The sequence below is a fragment of the Eurytemora carolleeae genome, unplaced genomic scaffold (assembly GCF_000591075.1).
Source record: "Eurytemora carolleeae unplaced genomic scaffold, Eaff_2.0 scaffold1563, whole genome shotgun sequence".
In the NCBI taxonomy this organism is placed as follows: domain Eukaryota; kingdom Metazoa; phylum Arthropoda; class Copepoda; order Calanoida; family Temoridae; genus Eurytemora; species Eurytemora carolleeae.
Genome location: NW_019397463.1, coordinates 21,705 through 48,500, shown reverse-complemented (window position 1 = coordinate 48,500; position 26,796 = coordinate 21,705). Strand labels below are relative to the sequence as shown.

Below are 26,796 nucleotides of genomic sequence, written 5' to 3'. Positions count from 1 at the left end.
CCTCTTGTTGCTCGGAAGATTGAAGTAATTACATCCTAAAATAAGTAATAATATTAATAATAATAAAGTAATAATAAACGTTTAGCCAGATGTAGAGTTTTCATTCTTTTGTCCTTTAGACTTTATATTCAGTCCAGCACTAAACTCAGAAATGAACACTCGCCTTCTTTTCTTAGCTTTAGTCCTTCCTCTTGGAGTCTTCAAGGCAACATCAGCTGTGGAGACAACCACAGCTACAACTACAACTTCTTGCTGCCCTAAGAAGGTTTAATAGATAGATATATATTTAGGCTTAATTACTACAACATGAACATCAAAATTTGTTTGTTTTTGATTGATCGTTAACAGATAATATATCATCACTAATCAACAATTCCCGAAACAGAAACAAAGGCAAATGAAAACTATTTAGATGCTTTACAACAGATTTGCATGGACAGAAATTATCTTTATGTTAATTTTACTTATTCTGTGATAATGTTATTCTATTTAATATTTATCAGATCATATCTGGTGATGGGGATAGCCGTTCAGGAACCTACACTTTTAACACTACTATGGATGTTAGCACCCTTCCAGGAGAGTGCAAGGATGGATGCATCTACACCAAGATGGGTTTAGGTAGTATTTTTGATGCAGAGGTTGGGGATGTAATATTTGATGAAGGGGGAAGGGGTGTCTCTGTCTTTGATTTTAGTTTAAATCTTCCAATTTTTGGCTGCACGCCTAATTTGTGATATAATTTTGAAAAATAAAATAATACTGGACACTAATGTCCTCTAATGAGCTCTACTGACCTCTTCAAGTAGAAAATGTTTCAACTATGGCTTTATGCATATCAAACGAAAGCTAGGACCCCAAGGAATACAGTAGCAGAAATGAAATCAATGATTAATCTTCTAATTTGACCTCTAAAGACATTAAATTTAGCTTTATGCTTATCAAAAGAAACGACATCTAATGACCTCAAATATTGTACTTCTTGGGTTGAGATATACAGCAGTTGCCATTAGAGGGGTTTAACATAATCCAACAATATTTAGACGAGTTGTTCTGTTTTGCTCCTGGAAATCTGACATCAGAATGTGTAAGTGTTATAAACCATCATGTTTTCACTTTAAACTAAAATATGAATCGCACTCAAGATTGAATTCTTTTATGTATTTACTAATAACTTCTTTTTTTGAGGATTATAAACATACAAAAAAAAATATAAAAAAAGTAAAAAACTTTCTGTGAGAAGCTTTAGAGAAAAACAGAAATGTTTTGAATTTTAGTGACTGATTCCTTGACACAAACTCTTCTTTTTTAAAGAAAATTACGGGCTGAGGTAAAAAATCATTCGGGTTTTTAATTCTTAAAATCATGTTCACATGGTTTTATTACAATACCAGGAGACCAATACAACTGTGCAACAGGAACATGAAATTAAAGAAATCAACATTCTGAAATAATAGGAAGACAAATTGTTTCGTCTTTCTTGCAATTTAAACCCAAAAAAAATACAAATTTGTCATTATTAAAAAAATATTCTATTCATGTTTTCATGAACAGTTCATTTTATTTGTTCATTTTCATTTTCATTTGTTGCTATAATTCATTTTTTTATTGCCGGTCGTAAATGAAACATTGTGTTTGTCCTGTATTTACTTACACCTTGTGTTTACCTTATGTTTAGGTAGTTTTAACAGCAATAAGCTTTGCCGTGAATAGTAGTCCAAAAGGTATTAATTAAGTCACTATGCATGCTACTATGCTTAGTCCTGGTTAGGTTTATTTTTGTCTCAAAAAGATTAAAAGGAGGGGGAGATTTTTGGCGCCAACTTTGAAATTATATTCTAATTGTCTCATCTATAGCTTTTTCGAATTTATTTGTATTACCCACCATACTTCATACATGTTCTACACTACCTTATATGTTGTGATAAATACTATTTTGGAAATTTTTTTAAGTATGTTGTCGTTGAGGAATCTATTTTAGTCATTTGTGGAAATAACCATGGGGCCCTATCTCTGTCTATTTATAAAGGAAATGAGTTTTTGCCACAAACTTAGATTTTCTAATATGATATTTTGATATTTCAAACTTAGATTATTTGATCCAACAGAATTCATAATTTGAAATATTTAAGGCCTACATTGGGTTAAAAGATCTGAGGATTAGAAAATCAGAATTTGTGGCAAACACTAAATTCCTCTATTGTTTTTATTGCAGGGGTTGGAAGTTATCCTTGCACCAATGAAATAACAGCCTCTTTCAACACCCTATCTGGTAATAAAAAGAAAAGGTTTACCCATTTGGTGACAAACTCTTTATAAGACAATTTATGAGACCGAATTTAATAAATTTGAGCCGTGTCTCATATCCGTAAAATACCGGTTTTAATTAAGTGCCGGCTTAAAGCCACGCCTCAAATTTAAGCCGTGGCTCAAATTCTTTAAATTTGGTCTCTGGAAAGATAAACTCCTGACAGTACAGATGTCAAATTTGAACAATTTGAGCCGCGTCTTGAATTTAAGACTCAGCTCAAACATGGTTGGTTCTACTTGAAATTGTATTTGCATTTTTAGTAAATTTTTGTATTTTTTTAAGTGAAATTTTGTAAGCCTTTTTTCAGTGTCACTTAATTATGTTGGGAGGTTTATTTTTTGTCTATTAAACAGGGTCTGAATCAGGATTTTCCTAGGGGAAGTGCAAAGATGGGAGTGGGGCTATAGGGACCCAGGATCACTGAGTAAAACGTAGTGAATGAGGCGGGGGGTTTTAGGGGGACTGAGCATGTTTTGATCACTGTGATAATGATAAAGTTTTGTGCAGAATTGTACATCGCTTATGCTTGCTTCCGAAAAAGTCGTTTTAGTGCAAAAATGCGGAATTCCGCGCAAAAGTTTGCGGAATACTAGTTACAGCACAAATGACCAATTATTTGGGACAGTTCATCCCTTTCAAAACCAGGAGTTTCAATTTCATTTGATCTATCAGATAACAGTTCATTTAAAAAAGGAATTTTCCAAAAATAGTGTTAACAGTGTAGCAAAATTTGACTTCTAATATTTCCTAGTTTTCATTGTATTGGATGAAGAAATAATATCATGTGGAGGACAAGACCAAAGGTAATATATTTACTGACATCCGGCTTTTAATTTTTAAATTTTACACTGGTGAACAAGTATTCCTTATGTTCTGTGATGTTCATTACAAGAGATAAAAACATGGTGAAGGGGGTGGGACACCTTAGAGTATAGATATTAAGTTGCATTACACTTGCATAGCTAAACTTTTTAAAGCGAGCACATTAAATAAAATTTAATAGTTCGGGTGCTTGGGACACAAAAAGATGTGACACACATTTTAATATCCATGTTTCAAGGTCTTTTAAAGATGTAATTTTGTATCTTTAGTTTATGTAACAAAAGAGTCATTGACTATTTAAGTAAAAAAAAACAAGTTGATAGTGTGAATTATAAAAGTGGCAGAACAACAACTGTTTGTATTTTATTGACATCCTTTTAGTGGAAGTATGAGTGGTAGTTGTCAAGTATGGCGGAATAAGACGTGGCAAACCTTCCCACCCTTGAATCAGGAACGGAGTGTGTTTGCAATGAACACTTTTCAAGACACAATAGTTGTCAGCGGAGGGTTAACTGTCGGATCAAAGTAAGTTTGCTTAATCTGATTTAATTTCACCGAGACCGTGATATATGTATTTTTTATTAAAGAAACTTTAGACATAATTTTAAGTTAATATTGACATCCTTCTAGCCAGGCTCTAAAAGAATTTAAAATTTTCGGAGCTCCAAAGCAAAATTTAGTCTGGTGTAGTAAAAATAAGGTATTTAGGAAGTATGCTTGAGGACTCAGACAGTAGGTATAAAAGCCCAGCTTTTAGCCTTAAAGGGAGTGTTCGCGAAAAATGAAAGGGGGTATAGGCTTAATGCAATAAAAAAGCGCTTTTGATCGCTACTAATCTTACTTCTATCTGTTGCGTCTATAAGGAGAAACTTGTTAAAGACGTCTCATACCGAATAACTTAGCGCCCATACAAATTGAGAAAATTGCAACATACGACTTAGACCGTAAAAAAATCAATTTAATTTCAAACAAATCATTCAGATATTACAACCTATAGTCATCGATTATCTTTCGCCAAATTTGTATATAGTTTATATTTTATAATATTTTTTAATTAATTTGTTTTGAATTTGATTATTTCTCTGGCGGCTTGCGCAACTATCTAAGAATGCCGCGGACCACTCACACTTTTCGAAATCGGTTAAAACGTTTTCTAAAATAATAAAATATTATAAAATATAAACTATATAAAAAAGTGGCGAAAGATAATCGATGACTATAGGTTGTAATATCTGAATGATTTTTTTTTAAATTAAATGGATTTTTTACGGTCTAAGTCGTATGTTGCAATTTTCTGAATTTGTATGGGCGCTAAGTTATTCGGTATGAGACGTCTTTAACAAGTTTCTCCTTATAGACGCAACAGATAGAAGTAAGATTAGTAGCGATCAAAAGCGCTTTTTTATCGCATTAAGCCTATACCCCCTTTAATTTTTCGCGAACACTCCCTTTAAGTGAGAGGAATGTGTTAGTTAGAAAAACCAGAAAATTTAAGCTTCTTAGCTCTTAAATACTTTTTGAGTTTTTGAAAAAAAACGATAAGGGGCAAGGTAAGTTTTTCTTTTACTTTTGAAAAAATCTCGATCTCAATTTTCAACTTATCCAAAATGGCAAACTTACAGTTAAAGAACACTGCACCTTGGAACTTTTATAATGTTTGAAATGTTCTGTTCTTCTCTTTTCTGGTTAGTCTAAAGTCTCTAAAATGTGGTTACTTATTCAAATATTTTCAGGCCTAGCCGTCCTGTAAGCAATTTAAAAAAATCATTTTTTATCTGATTTTTTAAGCTAATATGTGTTAATTAAGACATCATATTTTTTAATATTTACAAGATCTTATCAAATAAGCATATTTTAAAAGCGGTAAATTATTAAGATTTTTTAATACACAAAGTAGGAAATTAAGAATGGCCCAAAAATCATGTTTTTTTTGGCACATTCTTGATTTATCTAATTTTAACATACAATTAGTGTCGCTCAAAAAATTGTGTTTAAGCGCTTTTACGTGGTTTTATTGTAATACAAAGTGTTATTTATTATTATTATTTAAATTTATTTTAGAACAACGAGCAGTATGGAGATTTATAATAAAACGGCAGAAAAATGGGAAACGCTTACTGATGGTTTAAGTTTATCTAGAAGCTTCCACTGCGCTGTTGATATTGGGTATTGTAACAATTTTACAATTAACAATTATTAAGTTATGTCTGCTTGAGAATATTTTATGTGGGTGTTGAAGAGTTCTTGATTATTCTACTGCAAGACTGTATCATGTCAATGTGTCCGCACTAAAGTATAATATGGGATGTTTGAATTTATGTATAGCCTGCGCGGCAAATTACCTGTATGTATAAAATGCCTTATTTTTCACATCAGCTGTATGTTAGATAAATAGAAGGTAGTTAAAGTAGTAATAATTTAAATTTTAAAAAGAAAGATATGTATTGATTGATATATAAATTTTGAAATTAAATGGTAGAAATTTTAAAAAGTCAGTGGGGGATTGAAAAAAAAATTCTAGAATAAATGTTTATATATAGATTTGAAAAAGTCGGAGGAAGTGAGGGTAGTGGGGAATTGAAAAAAAATTCTTGAATAAATGTTGATAAAAAAGTTTCAACAAGTCGGTGGTAGTGAGGGTAGTTTGAAATAAAAAACAAATTCTTGAATAAATGTTGATATATAGATTTAAAAAGTCAGTGGTAGTGAGGGTAGTTTAAAATAAAAAACAAATTCTTGAAAAATGTTGATATAAAGATTTTAAAAAGTCGATGGTAGTGAGGGTAGTGGGGAATTGAAAAAAAAATTCTTGAATAAATGTTGATAAAAAAGTTTCAACAAGTCGGTGGTAGTGAGGATAGTTTGAAATAAAAAACAAATTCTTGAATAAATGTTGATATATAGATTTGAAAAAGTTGGAGGTAGTGAGGGTAGTGGGGAATTGAAAAAAAAATTCAACATTTATTCAAGAATTTTTTTTTCAATTCCCCACTACCCTCACTACCTCCGACTTTTTAAAATCTATATATCAACATTTATTCAAGATTCTGTTTTTTATTTCAAACTACCCTCACAACCACCGACTTGTTGAAACTTTTTTATCAACATTTATTCAAGAATTTTTTTTAAATTCCCCACTACCACCAACTTGTTGAAATCTATATATTAACATTTATTCATGATTTTTTTTCAATTCCCCACTACCCTTACTACCTCCAACTTTTTAAAATCTATATATCAACATTTATTCAAGAATTTGTTTTTTATTTCAAACTACCCTCACTACCACCGACTTGTTGAAACTTTTTTATCAACATTTATTCAAGAATTGTTTTTCAATTCCCCACTACCCTCACTACCTCCGACTTTTTAAAATCTATATATTAACATTTATTCAAGAATTTGTTTTTTATTTCTAACTACCCTCACTACCACCGACTTGTTGAAACTTCTTTTTCAACATTTATTCAAGGTTTTTTTTTTTCATTTCCCCACTACCCTCACTACCACTGACTTTTTAAAATCTATATATTAACATTTATTCAAGAATTTGTTTTTTATTTCAAACTACCCTCACTATCACCGACTTGTTGAAACTTTTTTATCAACATTTATTCATGGTTTTTTTTTAATTCCCCACTACCCTTACTACCTCCAACTTTTTAAAATCTATATATCAACTTTTATTCCAGAATTTGTTTTTTATTTCAAACTACTTTCACTACCACTGACTTTTTAAAATCTATATATTAACATTTATTCCAGAATTTGTTTTTTATTTCAAACTACTTTCACTACCACCGACTTGTTGAAACTATTTTTTCAACATTTATTCAAGAATTTTTTTTCAATTCCCCACTACCCTCACTACCTCCGACTTTTTAAAATCTATTTATCAACATTTATTCAAGAATTTGTTTTTTATTTCAAACTACCCCCACTACCACCGACTTGTTGAAATTTTTTTATCAAAATTTATTCAATTATTTTTTTTATCAATTCCAACATTTCCTCACTACCACCAACTTCTTAAAATCTTTTTATCAACATTTATTCAAGAATTTTTTTCAAACTATTTTTGTCGACTTAAAAAAATCTTGGGTGATACTTATGCATTTACAATTTACAATTAACAATTTACAAATTATGTTTGTCAACTTAAAAAAAATCATGGTGATAATTATACATTTACAATTTACAATTTACAAATTATTTTTGCCAACTTAAAAAAATTGTGGGTGATACATATGCAATATGCATTTACAATTTACAATTTACAAATTATTTTTGCCAACTTAAAAAAATCATGGGTGATACATATGCAATATGCATTTACAATTTACAATTTACAAATTATTTTTGCCAACTTAAAAAAATCATGGGTGATACATGCAATATGCATTTACAATTTACAATTTACAAATTATTTTTGCCAACTTAAAAAAAACATGGGTGATGCATATGCAATATGCATTTACAATTTACAATTTACAATTTACAAATTTTGTTTGCTAACTTAAAAATAAATGTTGATGATACTTAGACACTAATGCATTTACAATTAAGTGTTAACAATTTACAAAATATACTTATACATGTTTGTTTTTTAATCTATTTACCTATGAAATATCAATTTACAAAATGGTTGTAAATTTACAAATGACAAAGGAACATTAAACACATATACACTGGTCTCATATCGTGCCTGGTATCTTTTTTTTCAATTTCCAACTACCGTCACTTCCTAGACAAAAAGCTTAAGCAAGTCTTAAAGAAAATAAAGAGGCAGTTTAAAGAATTTTAAAGTTGAATTTCTTGCTAAATATTTTATTTTATATAAAGATTTTTCCAAAAAATTCGGATACTTTTTTAAGAAGAATATCTGCAAACTACCATACATACCTATGTTTATAAAAAAATTCACCTATTTTTCAGCAAAAAAAGGCATTTTATACGTTCACACAAAGGACTCCGCCTTCCCAACCCTTGAAAAAGTCCTTAGAGTAAAAGTATGGGATTGAAATACATTGAATAACTTCATTTTAACACGGCCAGCTTATTAATTTTTTTTTGGCCGCTTACTGTAGTGTTATATGTAATCTATTAAATACTGCCGAAAAAAAGGTCAGAAAAATTCAAAAAATCAGAAAATTTATTTTGAAAGTAAAGTTGTGTGACACGGCAAACTAAATAAATGTTAAAACTTTTTTAGTGGAAAAATGTTGATTATTGGTGGACAACATGACGAAGAAACATTTTTATCAAAAGTGGAACAATATACAATAAACCTAGATACATCTAAAGCTATTTATGAAACTAAAGCAGATATGCTGAAACCTAGGTAGGTAATATTTATTTAATCAATTGAATTTAAATATATGTTTTTTCCCCCATAAACAAAAGTGTTTCTAGAGAAACTCTTAAAGATTGCTTTGAAACAAATATCCTTAAAATTTGGTCACAAAAAAAATTCTCCAGAAGATCTTCAGTGAAATACGGTGGATCCCTAATCATAGTGATTTTAAGGGGAACATAATTGTAAGATGGGGTCCTAAAAAATTAAAGTAATTTTCCAGAGAAAATTTTATAGAAAATTCTAAAGAAAGTCTTGTAACCAAACTGCAGAATTTTGAGAATCGATCTCATGAAATTCATAAAAATTCTAGAAAACCTTATTGATCGAACTCAGGAAATTTTGTAAAAATATTTTACAGAACTTCTTCAGAGCAATCTCGGAGATCGTTAAATACCAGTTCCATATATTTGACATCATACAATTCAAATGAGATTAAAAAAAATGCTTGCAATACATCAGCCTGGTCATGATATTTTTAGAAAATCTTTAAATAGAGTGGCACAAACGTTTTACAAAATATTATATCAGAAATGTTCCACACATTCCTAGCTAAAATATCTATAAATTTTAATTTTTCATGCAGATATGTTATGGGGTGCACTGTCTTTGAGAACAATGTGTATGTTTCTGCTATTACAGAAAATACTGTTGATATTTATGATGTTGATACGGATGTTTGGAAACAGTTACCTGCTAAACTGAATGATGATGGTTCAAGGTTTATGTTTCGTAACCTTGTTAATCTGAATGGAGCTTTGTATTTTTTTGGCAAGAAAACACAAGTATACAAGGAAGGAAACTGGAGTTTTGTTAATGATTCAACTATAAGTGAAGAAAATTACTTCAATATGGTGGTTGCACCTCTAGCTTGTGAGAACTAACTATAGTAACAATATGGATAAATGTTGACAACATATGATGTATGGACTACCGACTAGTTTGTGATTTGGATTTCATTTCACCCTGGATATGCTAATGGAAACATATAATTAATAGATTTGGAATCAAATTTGTGATATTTCTAATTTTTTTATATTTTAGTTTGGTTTTATGCTTTGCACTGTGCACACTTATATTATAATATATATTGGAATTGTAATTGGAATTGGAATTAGAAATAAATTTTATACTTTTTAATAAAAGTGTTTAATTAGGTAAAATTAAAGCAAAATAGGCTTTAAAACAAGTATAACTCATAGATTTAATTCTGGACTTATCTGATAATAATTTAAACAATCTTTTATTGCCAATAAAACAAATTCTAAAATAGGAAGGTAATAATTGGTTCACAACTTTTATTCTAAAATAGGAAGGTAATAATTGGTTCAAAACTTTTATTAATAGGAAGGTAATAATTGGTTCAAAACTTTTATTCTAAAATAGGAAGGTAATAATTGGTTCAAAACTTTTATTCTAAAATAGGAAGGTAATAATTGGTTCAAAACTTTAATTCTAAAATAGGAAGGTAATAATTGGTTCAAAACTTTTTTTTTCAAAGCGTTAATACAGGGCCATGGTCAATTCGCCTATTTGAATAGTTTTTTTAATCCTCATCAAATCTTGGAAATCCTTCAAATTAAAAATATCTTACTATACAAATTTTACTTTTTTCAAAGAGAACAAATTTATACCCTGACAGAAAATAAATTTAGATTCATAAAAAAAATAGTTTTTTGAAAAATTTGGGACTTCTCAATATTTGAGGAGCTTTTAAAAAGCGGAAAAAACGAACAGGTTAAAAAACGGTTTAAATTAAGCGGTGCAAAAAAGGCTTCATAGATTAATTTCATTTAAAAAGCTATGCATTGACAAATGAAATTAATTTCTGCAGTCTCTCATAAGCACCCATGAGTTCTTTGCAGAGATTTCAATGCTACATTTTTAATTATATTTATAATTTATATTTAAAATCCTTTACTTAATTATTACTGTGGATGATATCGTGGTTTTTAGCCTTAAAAGATGTTTATCTCTAAAAGTTTTCTCCCAATGTATGTCTCCATGTTGCACAAGTCCCATTTGTTAGAGAAACCGCATAAACAATTCTTTTTATATATATTTTTATGGTATCAATAATCATAGTAATAATCACTGTACATTTACTCTACTAAAACCTCGGCAGTTTAACCTTGTATGATTTAAGGTAACAAATTATTTTAGAAGAAAGAACTAAACCAAAAAGGTCTGAAATTGACGAGAAATCATTATATAATGAACGCTAAAAGGAAAGGAAAGACTTTAAAATGACGGGGAGTCTTAATACAAACTAAACACATTTTAGACTATTGTAAATAAACTGATTACTCGACTCAAACTCTAATTTTCTAATTTGATGACGAACATATATATCTATAAAATAAGGCAAAATGTTACCAAGACTATTTTTAGGAGATTTTTTAGTTCCACAGAAAATAAAATAGATTTAAGATCATCAAATTAACCATAATCTAGATGCAAAGAGAATAGAATATATATTAGAGTGGAATTTAGACAATCCCTCGGTATGAATTTTGTCAGTCCCTCTCAGCCTGAAAGTGTACAAATCATGTAAATGTTCACAAATTGTATGCAGTAGAGTTACTTTAATACAGTATGTTCCCTAGACTATCCATTTCAATTTCGAATTTTTTAAAGCTGTTAAATAAATTTATAAAATGAATAAGGTGAATCAAAAAACATCATTTGATTTATAGTTATAACGAAAAATCATCGTTTGTTAAAGGGAAAGGCATAGAGTCTATGTGAAATGATCATTGGTCAATTATAAAACCAGCCTATTTCATAATTTGGTTTTCTGTTAATATTAATTTAAAAAAATTAACTTTATGACCATCTTCAATTTTGGGGTAAAAAAAATTGGACTATATTTTGATATCTTGAATATTTCTAAAATATTGGGTTTCCCTCTTTGATTACCTGCAGGCTACAAATTATAAGAATATGTTTTTTTATGAAAAAAAAACATCAGATTGATTTCTATCCACGTGTGCATGGCAGGCTATCAGAGAATTGATTTAGAGAAAATCAAATAATTTTCAAGAAAACTTTTCTATAAAATGATGTTCTAGGGCCCAAAAGGTTTTATGGCACAGATATGTGAAGTACACCTGGAGTATGGAAGCAGTACAACAAAATGGCCGTTTTACACTTTTTTCTAGTAAATTCCACTCTAATATATATTCTATTCTCTTTGTCTAGATGTGAGACTATATTAAAGATATTATCAACAATATAATTAATCCGTATTGAGCTGAGAGTGCAGTATTGTAGAGAGTTTATTTTGTTCTTATAAGACTGTACTCTCACCTCAAATATTATGTCTGTAAGCAATCTAGATCCGTGATATATTACGATAACTCTACTCAAAGTCTAAAATTAGAATCTAACTGACTCTATCTCTAGCCAAAACTCAAGGCTCTCTATCCTTAGCCAAAACTCAAGGCTATGTATACGTCCGTATTAAACGATAAATCCTATTGAACTAATTTATTTTATATACAGGTGAACGAAACGGACCGGGCTAGCCCGGCAGGGTCAACATACAGATAATTAAGATATATTACTAGCATTGATAACATAGATAATATTACACATCGATAAAGAATATATTACATATCTAGCCGGTCACTCTCTTTAAACAATTGTATTTCCTTGGTAAAGTTAACTAATTTTAGGTCGTCAGTATAATCTAACCCTCTGTGGATAGCCCTGTAGCTGTGCGGGGTCCGCATGATTTCGTAGAAGGGGTAAACAACGGAGGGATTGTTGAGGGGGGGATAGTGGTAGATCGATAGATAGATAGAAAGAGATTTAGACAATTAAAGTGCCAAGCTTGGTCACATGACCTCTTTATCATTATTGCACCTTTTAACTCAACGGAAACGAAGTATAATATTTTTATCTATCTATCTATCTATCTATCTATCTATCTATCTATCTATCTATCTATCTATCTATCTATCTATCTATCTATCTATCTATCTATCTATCTATCTATCTATCTATCTATCTATCTATCTATCTATCTATCTATCTATCTATCTATCTATCTATCTATCTTTCTATCAATCAATCTATTTATACATCTATATCAAGGTTATAATGCAAGGAAAGTTATTTCAGATGTGTACGCATCTTTTGTACTGCAGTGTACTGTCTCTGGGCGGTAATGTAAACACATGACAGATGCCACAGCCTGACATGGGATCCATCTTTCACATAAGATATCAATGAAATATTCTGGTCATAGGAATATATTATGTGAATTATCAAAATTATCAATTAACACAATGCTTTTAACCTCCTCTGATACTAAACGAACACTGATGCATCCATTCTTGTTTACAAATTCCGCCCAGAGAGAACCGATTTTAATATGTACGCAGAGTATACATAACTGCAATTAACTTTCTTTGCATTATTCATGTTTTAGGTGGAAAAATGCTGAAATAGAATTAACCAAAAATATTTTTGGTACATAAGAAAAAAACAATGTTTTGTAAAAAAATTATTTTTTCTTCCTAAATGAAAATCCGCTAAAAATATTTTACAAATCTGCTCCAAACAAATCTAACTAAATCAATGACAAAAAAAATTTTCTTTTCAAATAGTTTTTATTCAAAATCTAATTGACGAGAGTTTTAGAACACTTCGCGCCCATCTTCTTTTTCAACTTTTAATTGTGGCTCTATCTGTAAGCATATTCTCTTTGACAATTTAAAACAATAACAAAAAAAACTTAATTTTACAAAAATCAAACTTTTTGAAATTAAAAAATCAAGTATATTTTCTTTTTAATAGTAGAAAATGAAGCTATACTTGAAATGTAAGATTCCTTTCCAATAAAACATTAAATTTATTTTGTTTTGACGTTGATCGTTTCGCAAAGAAATTGAGTGTTTGCCACAAACTTTGATTTTCTGATTCCTTTATCGTTGCAACCCAAACTATGAATGCTGTTGGATCAAATAATCGAAGTTTAAAAGATTAAAGGTTTGTATAATTATTTTGAAAAGATATAAGGATTAGAAAATTTAAGTTTGTGGCAAAGACTCATTTCCTTTGTTGGTTGCATATCAAAACTTACACATTTTTTCTTCTCAGCAATAGTGAGAAATTTAAAAGGATTGTCTGTGAAAGATTTTAAACTAAAATGGAAAAAACTTTAGTTTTATGTATTAGAATTGTTTAACAATTTTAATTTTTATATTTAGAAATAAGATGGGACGTGTGTGGGGGTGGGGGTAACTTTAATTTTCCTCTCTATATATCTATAGGGCTGTGTATTGAGATATTGACTTGTTTATTATTGTTGGGGTTAGATTCCATCCCGTGGTTTAAATAATCAAAACCCGGGCCGGTAACTTCAGAACTTCAGGGGTGAGTTTATCCATTTTTTAACTTTGTAAATATTAATGAATATTTTTTACCTAAACCAATTTCAAGATTTTTCTAGAAATTCATTGTTTTAATCAAAAAAAAAATCAATGTTGATAAGACATAATCTTTGATCGATCTTATTTACTCAAATGACAAACACTGTTCTACACTTTTAAAATAAAAAAAATAATACTTTTAAATACTTAAAACGAAAATATGTTTCAAATAAATTATTTTCTGATTTTTCATTTGAATGTTTATATCTAGCCCTGTAATATAACAGGTGAAGTTTGGTGCTGCCAGGGTGCAGTGTAACTACCTCCCCCCTCCAACATATATATATAGATATATATATATATATATATATATTAAACCGGTCTTAAACAACAAACAACCATTGTGCAGTGAGAAAATGGACTTTTAGTTAGAGTAGTTAAAAAGTGATGAAAAACAGTACAGTGTAAAATTTAAACATAAACAATGTTTGCAGTTTTAAGATTCAGTGTTTGGTTTTTACTCCGAGATAGGTTTTGCTCCAGGTAGTGGTTAACATAGGCCGCCATGTTGCTCTAGGTTGGTTCAATAACACAAGAAACTCAACCCATTGCAAACATAATCACAGAGAAACGTGTAAAAAAACACTGAACTCAGACTTGTGAAAATTTGCAATTAAAATTGAATTAAAAGTGACGAAAGTGTAGTAAATAATCATGAGTTTTGTTTTGATAATAAAGAAAAACATCATAAGAAAGCCAAACATGGCTAAAATATGAACATTCTAAAAACAGAAGCCTTGATAGTTCTGAATTCATAGCTATTTGTACCAAAATGGTTTTGTGAAAAATGATTGTAATTCTGGATTTTGAACTGTGAGCAAGTGATTTTGTGCTAAAAAGGGTTTACATAGTGAACTAGTGAATCTAAATTGTGTCAAAAATGGGTAAATCAATTCATATGCCCAGATCGTGCCAAACTGCCATTTTGACACTTCAACTTATTTCAACTTTTGAGAGACAAATTTTCGACTTTTTGGGCTACATGTGGCTGCCCATTTTGGCCAATTTTTTCAACATTATATTCGTGATTTTTGGACTGTTTGGCCTTTACCAATACAGGGTTAAATACTTAGTGGTGTACACAGTCTGGATGATAGGAACGTATATTTTTGGACATTTTTTTCTTTAAAATAATAAATGTTTTCGACCTCATCATCAGGTTACAAAGATAGAAGGGTAAAAAATCAACAACAAAATTGTAAAGCAATTGAGTCTTGCCACAAACTCAAATTTTCTAATCCCCATATCTTTGCAACCTGATGGTGTAAACATGTTTAACATTCCAAACTTAGACTATTTGATGTAACAGAAATCATTATTTATAATATTCAAAATTAGAGTTTGGGGCAAAACTCTATTCCTTTCTTTGTAATTTACAAAAGTTGAAAAATATACGATGTTGTAGTTTGGTTAGCATACAATGTTTTTATTATTTGTTTCTACCTGGAGGTAGGACAAATGAATAAAAAAGAAGATATTCTCAGGTAATTTACATCTATATATAAATTTGGCTTGTCTGTCTGTTTCTTTGCCTGTCTGTTTGTATCTGCAATAAACGTCAAAACGGCTGAACCGATCGGGCCCAAATTTTTTGTGGGACATCATGTGACCACAGGGAAGGTTTATGAATGATAAAAAATTTTAAAAATGAGTTTTAAAGGTTTTTAATTTTGTAAAAAATTTAAATTTTTGAAAATCCGCGAATTTTTTTTTTAAATCCGCAAATTTTTTTTCTTCTTTGTTTAAAATGTAAACAAAAAGAACATGTTCACAATTTAAATAGAAGATGGGTGCAAAGCGCCCTAACAGCCTAGAAAGAAGGGCGCTAAGTGCCTTGAATTTCTAGTATTATATATTTCTAGTATTATATATTTCTAGTGTATATATATTTAAAGTAAAATTAAAAGATTTAAATTGATAAAAATCAGATAATGCACTTTACTAAATAAATATAATATATTGTGAAACAATTTTACTATAGTTCTGTATATTTAAATTAATAAAAACATACAATCAACCCCTTTTTAATTTTTATAAAGTTAAATTATATTCTGAATTTAACCAAATATATAATAATAAGATGAAAAAGAAAAGTCAGTATTATTTTAATAAAATTAGTTTTGTTTGAGAAATATAATTTAGAATTTGGAAAATACCGTACTTAAATAAATCCATTTAAAAATAAAAATAATAAATTAAAAAGAAGATACTTTTCAAACTTTAATTTGAAAGTATTTAATAGAGACTTAGGCTCGTTTTTCAGGGCGTTTGGTTCCACACAAGTTTCAGAGAAGTTTTAATTTCAAAATTCTATATCCTAAAACTTTTATTATTATATAAATCTTTATTGGTTCTAAGCGATACAACGAAAAATTAACAGTAAATCAAAATCATAGGGTTTCGCATAGAGTACATTATTTATATATTAGAAAACGTATATGTAGTTGAGGATAAAAAAGACACATTTAAATTTTTTATAAATTCGGTTTAAAGCGAAAAACAGAAAAGGACATTTGAGCATAAATAAAATGATCAGCATAAGCGTACAGTTGTAAGCGAGGTAGTTTAAATTTCTGAGATCTAGAGAAAAAATGTGAAACAAGCACATTCAATTAGGACTTTTTCATGTATAAGTGAAAAAAACAAAGCATCAAAATAAACAGAAAACTTTGCTTTATTTGCTTACACAAAGTCAAATTTTGACCCCCAGATAAAATACATTAAAAAACGCAAAGATTAAAAAAAACAAATTTTTCAAATTTCAGCTTTAAATTGTTGGAAGTTTTTAAAATTAAAAAAAACAAGCAAAGTTATATTCAAACACTACAAAAGATAAACTTTTTTGTTGGTTTTATTATATCATGGTTTTTATACCATGATAAAATTTACTTCACGAGAAACTAAGATTTTCATATATTAAAATTGTATTATTTGTAAATTACTCGTAATAGACAGAGGAATTTTGAAAATATTTACTCTCACAAAAAATAACTAACTATTTTTAAAATTATTTAAATCAATGGTTTTGATTAAAATTTTAGTTTAAAGAGGAAGCATACTATACTCAATTAATTCTTGGCATGTGACGAGTTTTAGTATTTTTTATTGGAATTAAATTCTCAAATTATTTGATATTTTTTTAGTTTTGGAGCAGGAAGCTTTAGCTGGTGGCTAATCAACAGTCCCGGCTGCCGGCCACTATACAACACAACATTCGCCGCCGATTTTGTAGTCGACGAGAACGATGTGTCACCGTTTCGTCCGTCAGAGGTTGAGGGCTGTTATGTCCGTTATGAAAAGATCGAAGTGACGCATGCTTCAATTCAGTTGGTTCTTTCCTTGCTCGGTGAGATTTTTTATTTTTAATACACTGTTCCTCGCAAAAGATGAAACTTAAGAGACTACTGTTCGGAATTCCTTTTTCCTTAAATTCATGATTCCTTGAAACTGTAAACTTTTATTTTTCGAATTTGTAAAATCATTAGATAATCCATTTTGAGACAGATAATACTTGAGATTGTCAAAATTGAAGAATTTTAAGTCATTTTTCCACTCTCATCCTTTTTAGGTATTCATGTAGTTGTGGAAAAATCTGCATTTAAGGATATTATATAAATGTAAATATGCATTTAAGGATATTATATAAATGTAAATCTGCATTTAAGGATATTATATAAATGTAAATCTGCGTTTAAGGATATTATAAAATGTAAATCTGCATTTAAGCCTTAAGGATATCATAAAAATGTAAATCTGCATTTAGGAATATTATATATATCTTAAGACTATTTGAAACATCTTTTAACTAGGTTTGTGTAAAACTTGATAAATATTTTTTGATTAAAATATTTTTCAAACTTTGCTAGCAAAGTTTGATACATATTTAAAAATGAAATTTCCAGGAAATGAAAGGGGGGGGGGGTTGACATACAAACAAGACTAGATTTACATATATATCTTTTATACTTTTAGGAGTCGAGGAAGTAAGTATATAAAGGAAATAAGCTTATTGATCTAATTCCTATATTTTTGCAATCTGATTTTGTAAACCTTGGATAACAAAAACTTTGTCAGAATTAATTGTTTGAACTTTTCTATAATATCTGGAAGCAAAGATAAATATAGTTAAAGGAAGAGTAACCAGATTTTTGTTTATTAATTAAAAATGTTTTTTTTTAGGATTTGTTTTATGTATTTTTATAATACATTACTATCTGACAGTTCTAAACCCTAAACTCGAAAAGCAGAAGGTGAAAGCCATGTATTCTATAGAGTACTCTCCACAGAACCATGACAGGTTAGATTAAGATAATAAGTCAACTTTTATACATTTTCTTTTTTTAAATAAACTCGAAAAAGTTTTATCTTTTTTCCTCTTTGATTTGCATAAACAGCAGTTTTTATGTTAGAAGCAGAATAAGTTTCGGAATGAATGTTGGAATACAAACTCTAATATTCTAATGCCATATATCTTTGAATATCTACGATATTTCAAACTTTTACACTAACAGATTTCATTGTTTGAAATTTTTACTTCAAATTCAAATAATTTATATTTTGATTCAGTTTTATACAAAGAAATAAATTCCTTTTTTATAAAATCTAGACAAAGATTTTAGAAAATTGACCTAAATCAAAACTGCTAACCCATTTTCTGATACAACTGTAAATGTTTTAGATTAAAATATATTTTGATTTTTTTTGAATTTTTTCCCGACTGTTTAGTAACCCCAACACACTTGAGCGTGAGACCGACCTCCAGCTGCAGGATGGAGAGGCCAGAGCGCATATGACCCCTAGGCGGGTCAAACGAAGATCATACAGGTAAAATCGCTTTTTAAAATAGTTTTATTAAAAATCATGTATTTGACATAGTTTATTCCACAACAGCCACTGTACTTGGATTAAGTTTGTTTAGCAATTTACTCCTGTTCCTATCGGGTATTCTGCATGCAGTATATCCTTGTTACATCTTTCCAGTAGCGTTCAAACTTCAGTCACGTGCTTTGTGATATTCAGTACCAATAGAAATTTCAACGGTGTTTCCATCTATTTATCGCATCATACAATTAGATGAATCCTGAAATCATTGCTAAACTGTAAAAGGAAATGTGAACAACTGCTTATTTGAATATTAATATTTTATAGAATAATCTGAGCTGAAAACTTTAGAATGGTGGATATCAGGATTAATGCTTAATCCACTCTTTTTCTTAATCTCCAGATTAAATATTGCTAATATTCCTCATGAACTTAATCTCCAGATTAATTAAAAGATCGGGATTAAGGATATCACATTCTAAAGTTTTCAGCTCTGATCATTCAAATTTATTGTTTTTATAATTTAAACAAAAGTATTCTAACTATTATGAACGAAACTATTTTTATATATTTTCAAACTAATTTATTTAAAATATGTATATTCAGGAATTCAACCCGAAACAGTAAAAGCATGAATCGGCAGACCAATCGTCAAAGTGGCCGAAGCGCAAGGTAATACATAAATTATAAACATTATGATAAAAAAAGAATTTTAGATAATTATTTATTAAAATATTATTTTAGATCGAGTGGAAGAAGTCATAAATCGATCAACCCTGTTACTCGATTGATCGACGCGGATCAAAATCGAGCAGACTCTAGCACATCGAATGATGCAGAGAGATATGGACAAATAAACCCGGGTTTCCAGGTCGGCCATTTTTAATTAAAAATCGTATACCTTTTCCGCAGTTTTGACAAAACTTTGACGACGAACTTTTTCCAAATTATTTATAAAATGATAATGGTCAGACTTTGCCTTGCGTTGTACACTCTGTACACTCCATAATTTGACATGGGCTGCACTTCTTTAATATCTTTAGACCTAAAAACTGAAAATATTTACCTGTTGATTGTTAAACTATTAACATGAGCTATCTACTACTTAGAGATTTTCTAAATTTTGGAATTCGATGAATCTTAAAATTTGTTGTTTAGATTTGTTTAATAAATCAAAGTTTGCTACAAAAATAAAATTTTTAATATTTCTCAGATGGATAATAGTCGGCCTAACTCTATTTACAACCTGTCTGGACCTCCGACAGATATAGAAGCGAGCAGGCCGCAAAGTGCTCTCACCTCTTATTCGAACTTCCACGGACAAAGACGACCTGGCGCACAAACAGCTGCTGGACGCGGCAATATTACTAATCTAACACAAGAAAGTCTTCTCAACGTAAGTTTATTGGTTTAAAAGGGACTGTAAACATAAATTTAAATACCCCTAACCTTGAAGAGTCTTATGTCGGATTCTCAACGGTACCCTTTAACCGAATTACCAAGAAAGATATCGTCGTTTTTTGTCTTAAAAAAGAAAACTCAAAAAGACTTCCTTTGAGAAGTCAGACAACATTTTCCACGCTAAGTTACGGGTTTGTTCCAGCCAGCTTTGACTTTTTTATATTAAACATAAATTTGTCGTTTTTTTTTCTAGAATTCTGTTTTGTCGGCGTATGCGCTTAAACTAAAAAGTATAAGAAGACACTGTAGTTTAGATTTATTTTAATTTACCCTTTTGACTGAAATTCAAAGTATTAATTTCATATTTTTGAATTTGTACTTTTTCCCTCATGAAAACTGAATCTAAATTTGAATTACCACTAGTAATATATAAAGTATTGGAATTTTAAAATTCAGGCGTGACCACTTTTCATGACCACAGAGTAAGCACCATATATTTTATAAGATTTCATACAAAAGATACATTTTTAAAACATTTATCTGTTCGACATCATTCGTCACTGCAGGCTTTAAACAAAATTGGGACAAAAAAATTTTCCCTTGAAAACTTTTAGAATTTCTTTTTAAAACCATTTTTCTTTTTCGGCTTTTTACATTGGTTCATCCTGTATTTTCTACAGTTAAACCCTAAATATGCCGTACATGGAAAGCATTCATCAAATGTCGTATTCTTCACTTTCTGATAATGGAATCTTGCAGATATTTAGTGTTTTAATTAAATGATTATATAGAGATCTTTAAAACTGTTCCTGCATGTTCATGGCTATTTATTTATTTTCGCAAACACTGAGATTTACATAAAATAGTTAAAACCCATTGAAAAATTATCAAGGCGACATTTGAATAATTCTTTCGATGTATGGTTCATTTAGGGTTCAACTGTAAATTATAAACTAATTGATAATATTTCAGCATGAACAGGCTGAAAACACGAATATGAACATGAACGCTAGTTATGATAGTTTGCCACCTCCCCCACCCCCTCTCTCCTCCTCCCCCACTCCCCAGGTTATTGTTATATTTAGTTTATTTCATATGTTTTCATGATGTTTTAAACATTCAGGGCTACTTTAAATCTAATAAGTTCATGCATTTTTTGTTTGTTTTAACTATCGTAATGTCTATCTTCTTGAGAAGAAAGAAATTGATTACTCGCCACAAGCTCTAATTAACAAGTCCCTAAATCTTTTCAACCTGATGACGGTATAAACCATTTATTTTTCAAACTTAAATTATTTTTTTCTAATTGAGTTTATGGTTGAAATATTGAAGGTTGAAGAAGTTAATAAGGCTATGTAATACATATATATGTTAATCGAGACTGCTATGGAAACTTGAATCAATTTTCAAGATTGGGTCGAATCTAAAGTATCACATTGTCTTGACCTTTAATTTCACCTCACACCATTTTTGTAGCTCTAGACAATTTCATTTTAGATAAAGCACTTTCCATTAGTTATAAGAAGTATTTGGCAAAACTTTCATTGATTTTTCCGTTGGAGCTTGCAACCGTTGGGTCACTGTGAATAAGTTCATTTGCTTACTTTTTGAAATGTAAATATATATTTGTTGAAGGATGATGGTATTTATGAGAGTGATAATACAAGTTCTATAGCAACAGCTCAGCTCCCTGTCCCCCAGACTAGATCTAGTATACGAAGAAATGAATATGTAAATATACCATTGAAACAGGTAAAAACTACAAATATCTGAAATAAAAAAAACGTTATTTGGAATAAAAACTTAAGAAATATTATTGATAATGAAATTTTCCAAGAATTATAAATTGTGATTTTTAGACTTTGCTTTTTGGAACTAATATTAGGAAACAATTGTAAATGGATCTTTTTTATATTTAAAAACCAGATTAGCACAGACAAATTGTTTGAAATTATTGCTTTGGAGTCATTTCTACTTCACTTTTTCTTAAACTGTGTACCTAGTAATCGTTAAGACCTTAAATAATATGTACTTTGAAAACAAATTTTAACATTAAAATGAAAAACTAAATGGCAACTTTTTGTTCGATTTCTCTTATTCTTAAATTATTCTTAGGATCCAGGCACACAGAGTTACCAGGAGCCTGAACCTCAGAGCCCTGTATTAACCTCGCCACCATCCTCCACAGCATATTCTCAACCTCCGGTCTCCAATCCTCAGCACAGCTATGCAAATATGCCAACAGATTCAAGGTTAGAATTATAAATATTACATTTTATAAGATTATTATTATCATACTTTTCATTAATATTTAATTTTTATTCTTATTAATATTTTGGTATTATTTTATTATCATTATAATTACTATTATTATTATTATTATTATTATTATTATTATTATTATTATTATTATTATTATTATTATTATTATTATTATTATAATTATTATTATAGATCTGGAAATATGTATGGTGGGGCTAGGCCCCGACCCAGTAATCCTCTGTACTCCGACTATACCCTGGAGATGGAAACCTCAAGGTATAAAAATATACACTAAATACAGCGGAACCATATCGTCCTCGTTTTTTCATTTAATTTTATAAACCTTTTAATTTCTATCTGATATCATTATCAACTGAATATATAAGTTATACATTGAAGAGGAACATATTGAATAAAAAGCGTCAAAATACGCAGTTATTTTACCTTTTAACAGTGATGTTCATCACTTATCCTTTTATAAAGATAAACTGCTTCGGATTTTTTATTTGTATCTAAAGCTGAATTCTATGTTAAAAATTGGGAACAAAAATCAGATTGGTTATCACATTAATAATTACCTTTTGGTGGTTTTTAAAATATAAAATCATTTGGCTCTGAAATGAATTTCCTCTTAATCATATGAATAAATAAAGGGACTGTAAGCGTAATTTCAAGTGACCCTTCATGCAAAGATGTCAATGCCCGATTTACAACTGTACAATTGAAACCTTAATCTGCTCAAAAATGTGAAAGATTTTGTTGGTTTTCCGACCAAAAAGTGTTAATTTATGTGAAGTTCTCCATTGTTTCCTATAAGTTATAAGCAAGAAATGCGCAAGTCACTTTCGTCGAGAAACCGCAAATGAAAATAAACAGTTTAAAGAAACAAAGCAATGGATATCTAATTTATACAAAGGTTTTAAGGGTGCCTTTGTAAATAGGACACTCTGTGCAAGGTGTGTCACTTGAAATTATAATTCCCGTTAAGACTAAAATTTAAAGAAACTAGAAATTCAAGGCGCTTCGCGCCCTTCTTTCTAGGCTTTTAGGGCGCTTCGCGCCCATCTTCTATTTAAATTGTGAACATGTTTTTTTGTTTACATTTTAAAACAAAGAAGAAAAATTTTTTTCGGATTTTCAAGAATTTTTTTTTTTTATAAAATTAAAAACCTTTAAAACACATTTTTTTAAATTTTTATCATTCATAAACCTTGTCTGTGGTCACGTGATGTCCCACAAAAAAATTGGGCCCGATCGGTTCAGTCGTTTTGACGTCTATATTATACAAACAAACAAACAGACACGCTAGACAAGCAAAATTTATAAATGTATTTAACCGATATATTCTAGGTATTCTGAGTTGGATCGGTCAGCTGGGCAAACTCTTAGTTACGAGGCAGAAACATTGCGGGCAGATACAAAACTTGTACAGCCAGGTAATACAGTGGTCGGCGTTTAAATCATTTCATTGAAGACGACTTTTCTATTAAATTTTGTTTATTATATACAATCTTTTTCATACTACAAGTTTACAAGATAACAGCTTCTCTTTGGTTCCATGTCTATATGTGTATTGTGTATCCATGTACATTTGAAGGCTTGTAGAAATCCAAAAGTAAAATCTGAAGTCGTCTTCATTGTATTGATATATACGCGACGACAACGGTAGATGAATTAAAAGATAAGAAAACAAATTGAATTAGAAAATATAACTTAACAAAAAGTTTAAAAATAAATACCCACTACTTATAACGTATAGTGACTATTGACTCACCGACCAAAAGAAAGTAAAAAAAAATAGAATATAATAAGATAATTAAATAAATAAGTAAAAAAACAAATAAATAACTGAATATCCTAAAGTTGTCTGATCCAGGACTGTACAATGAACCCTACTCCCTGTCTGATGTCCCCTCCCAGAGAAGTTCTCAGAGTGAACCTAATCCTCCCCCACCTACCTTCTACAACCAAATCTCTGGTCAGTAACGCAGCATAATTAGGCTCTCCAGCGAAATCGAATGTTTGCAATTTTTTTGCGAAATGTCTCATATTTTTTCCCGCGAAGTTCATTTTCGCAAAAACATGCAAAATTTCGCTAAACTTTTTGCGAAATACGAAAGAAAATAATTTCGGATTTTTTTGCGAAAGCCTTCGTTCGCTGGAAACCCTACAAAATACACATGATTGTTGAAAAACTTTAATGCTTTATAAATTTTAGATCTTTTAATACTACGCAACTTCTAATATTTTATTTAATTTAATTTTTAATTTAGAAAACCAATATGGTCAAAAACCTCTTCCCCAGTCTCCGAGAGGTCAGATTAATGTTCATAGAGGTCAAAGAGGTCAGCAATCTGAAATAAGAGGTCTGCATACAGAAATTAACTCCGGAGGTCATCATAGACCAAATAATTCAGAACAGTTTGTAGGCTCTAGAAATAATTACAACGAGCAAAATGGATTCAAAGGGGGCAGAAGCCAGGGCCCCCCTCCCCCTGAGCGTAGGGCCGCTGAGAAAGCCCCTGAAGAACCCTATGACCCCCTAAGATATGATCATGACTCTGGGCTGCAATCCATGAATTCTGAATTCAATTCTCACACCAGCCACCAGGGGATCGAGGGGAAAGAAGGCAGACAGAGCATGCGCAGAGTTCCCAATGGCCATGCTGCGCGGGACCGTGTTTCTTTGCGAATGAAACAGCGGCGTGATATGGAAAATAAAGCAGCAAAACCAAAAAATGACCAAAATCAAGGTAAAAGAAAATTACTTCTAGTGACAAATTAAAATTTTTTTTATTATTATTATTTAAATAAATTTATATTTAAATATGTTAAGGACAAGCCGGCTTTACCAACGGTTATGACGACTATGGCTATTCTAAAAACGGACCTTCCTCACTTCAGAATGGACACTTAACAGGACCTGGGTCAAATGGTCCTAGTTCAATGCCAAATGGAGGACTAAACGGGCATTTAGAGGACAGTGAGGACAAGTGGTATATGAAGGACAGCATGCGTCCTGTTGGTGCGTCCGCCCACGGTTTATCGTGCAAATGCTACCGATGCCAGCGGAAGCTGACAGCTATTTGATTTTTGCCAGCGGAACGTTTAGTGAAATTAAACAAATTAGACAATTAAAGTTTTATCTGCAATGACAGTGCATGCTTTAACTGGCATTGTAAACAAGCTATGTCAGAAATCTTAGCCACAGTTATAAATCTATAGTGACGAAATCTATAGTGACGTTATAAATCTATAGTGACTCAGCAATCAAAGTTGTGTCGTCTTTAAAGCTATGATCGATTAGCTATCGTAATTTTTGTATTTTATGGTTCTTTACCTGATTAATAAACTTCACTTTTTTTGTGAAGCATTAAACACCAAAGCAAAAAAGGTCTTCTGATTTTCTCGATATTGTATATTAGTTTTCAAGAATCTTAAATTTCTTGAATTTACAAAAACGCGAAATCATTTTGTAAGCTACAGGGTGTCCCAAAAAACATGGGAATTCAGTGACGAATTCGATATCGTCTTTATGAATAATTCTTTGATTTAGTATAGTGATACCAACTGAGAAAGCTGTAATCTGTAAGAGTTTCGTCTGCTATGTTTACATTTTGTTTGTTTATGTTTTGACTGCAACCGGTTGTACTTAGTAAAACAAGAAAATTACAGTATACAAACAGAGTAAACGTGTCCATATTCACTGTTCATCTTGCGGAGACATTATAGACACATCTTTTCAGCCTTTTCATTAAATAAACTCTAGCAGACATAATAGTATTATGGCTTTTGAAATTAGGTATTACAATGCTAATTCATAACAAAGACGATATCGAATTCGTCACTGAATTCCCATGTTTTTTGGGACACCCTGTAGATAAATACATAAACAGCCGGCGACAAAAAAATCTTGAATGACTTTTTCCCCTGAATTGATTTGCATTTTTTTTTCTGTTAGAATTTGAAATTTTGGTTAAAAAGTTTAATATCACTGGCTGTATGTTCTAATATAATGCATTTGATTTTTATGAAGATACAATCCTTTTTGTAATGTAAATATGTTAATATTAATGAAATGTGTTAGTCAATAAATTTTTATAAAAATTACAAATGCCCGTTTTAGACAAAAATTTGTACAAATTTGATGATTTTTTATTACTGTTTGCAATAGGCAAATCATTAGCAGAATTTTGTAGTTTTATCTTTAGTGCTTCAATTAGTCAAATAATAAAGTTAAAATAAATAGTTTTTTTTATTTCACGGGCAACACCGGACACATTAGCTAGTATAAAATAAATAGTTTTTTTTATTAACTTGAATAAGAAAGTAAACCGAAAAAAGATCAATTATTTTAGTTGTCTTATTGATATACTTCCAATGTGTTT

General features: G+C 30.0%; 2 protein-coding genes across 2 annotated transcripts; both read left to right on the top strand.

Annotated features, from left to right (window-relative positions):
* The first annotated feature begins 116 nt into the window (after positions 1–116).
* LOC111714437 (uncharacterized) lies at positions 117–9,626 on the top strand. The gene is made up of 10 exons (XM_023489539.1): positions 117–265; positions 504–621; positions 1,044–1,087; positions 1,679–1,724; positions 2,216–2,272; positions 3,063–3,114; positions 3,515–3,658; positions 5,195–5,299; positions 8,346–8,474; positions 9,073–9,626. Exons 1-10 carry the CDS (start codon positions 152–154, stop codon positions 9,368–9,370), a joined length of 1,107 nt encoding a protein of 368 aa, XP_023345307.1. The 5' UTR covers positions 117–151; the 3' UTR covers positions 9,371–9,626.
* Positions 9,627–14,181: 4,555 nt separating this feature from the next.
* LOC111714439 (sodium/potassium-transporting ATPase subunit beta-1-interacting protein-like) lies at positions 14,182–25,798 on the top strand. The gene is given in 16 exon segments (XM_023489544.1): positions 14,182–15,025; positions 15,307–15,408; positions 17,068–17,270; positions 18,104–18,221; positions 18,650–18,748; positions 19,352–19,417; positions 19,490–19,616; positions 19,959–20,141; positions 21,119–21,214; positions 21,782–21,898; positions 22,262–22,398; positions 22,601–22,684; positions 23,759–23,844; positions 24,285–24,386; positions 24,682–25,161; positions 25,245–25,798. Coding segments are annotated over 16 exon segments (2,475 nt in total). The 5' UTR covers positions 14,182–14,804; the 3' UTR covers positions 25,499–25,798.
* The last annotated feature ends 998 nt before the right edge of the window (positions 25,799–26,796 follow it).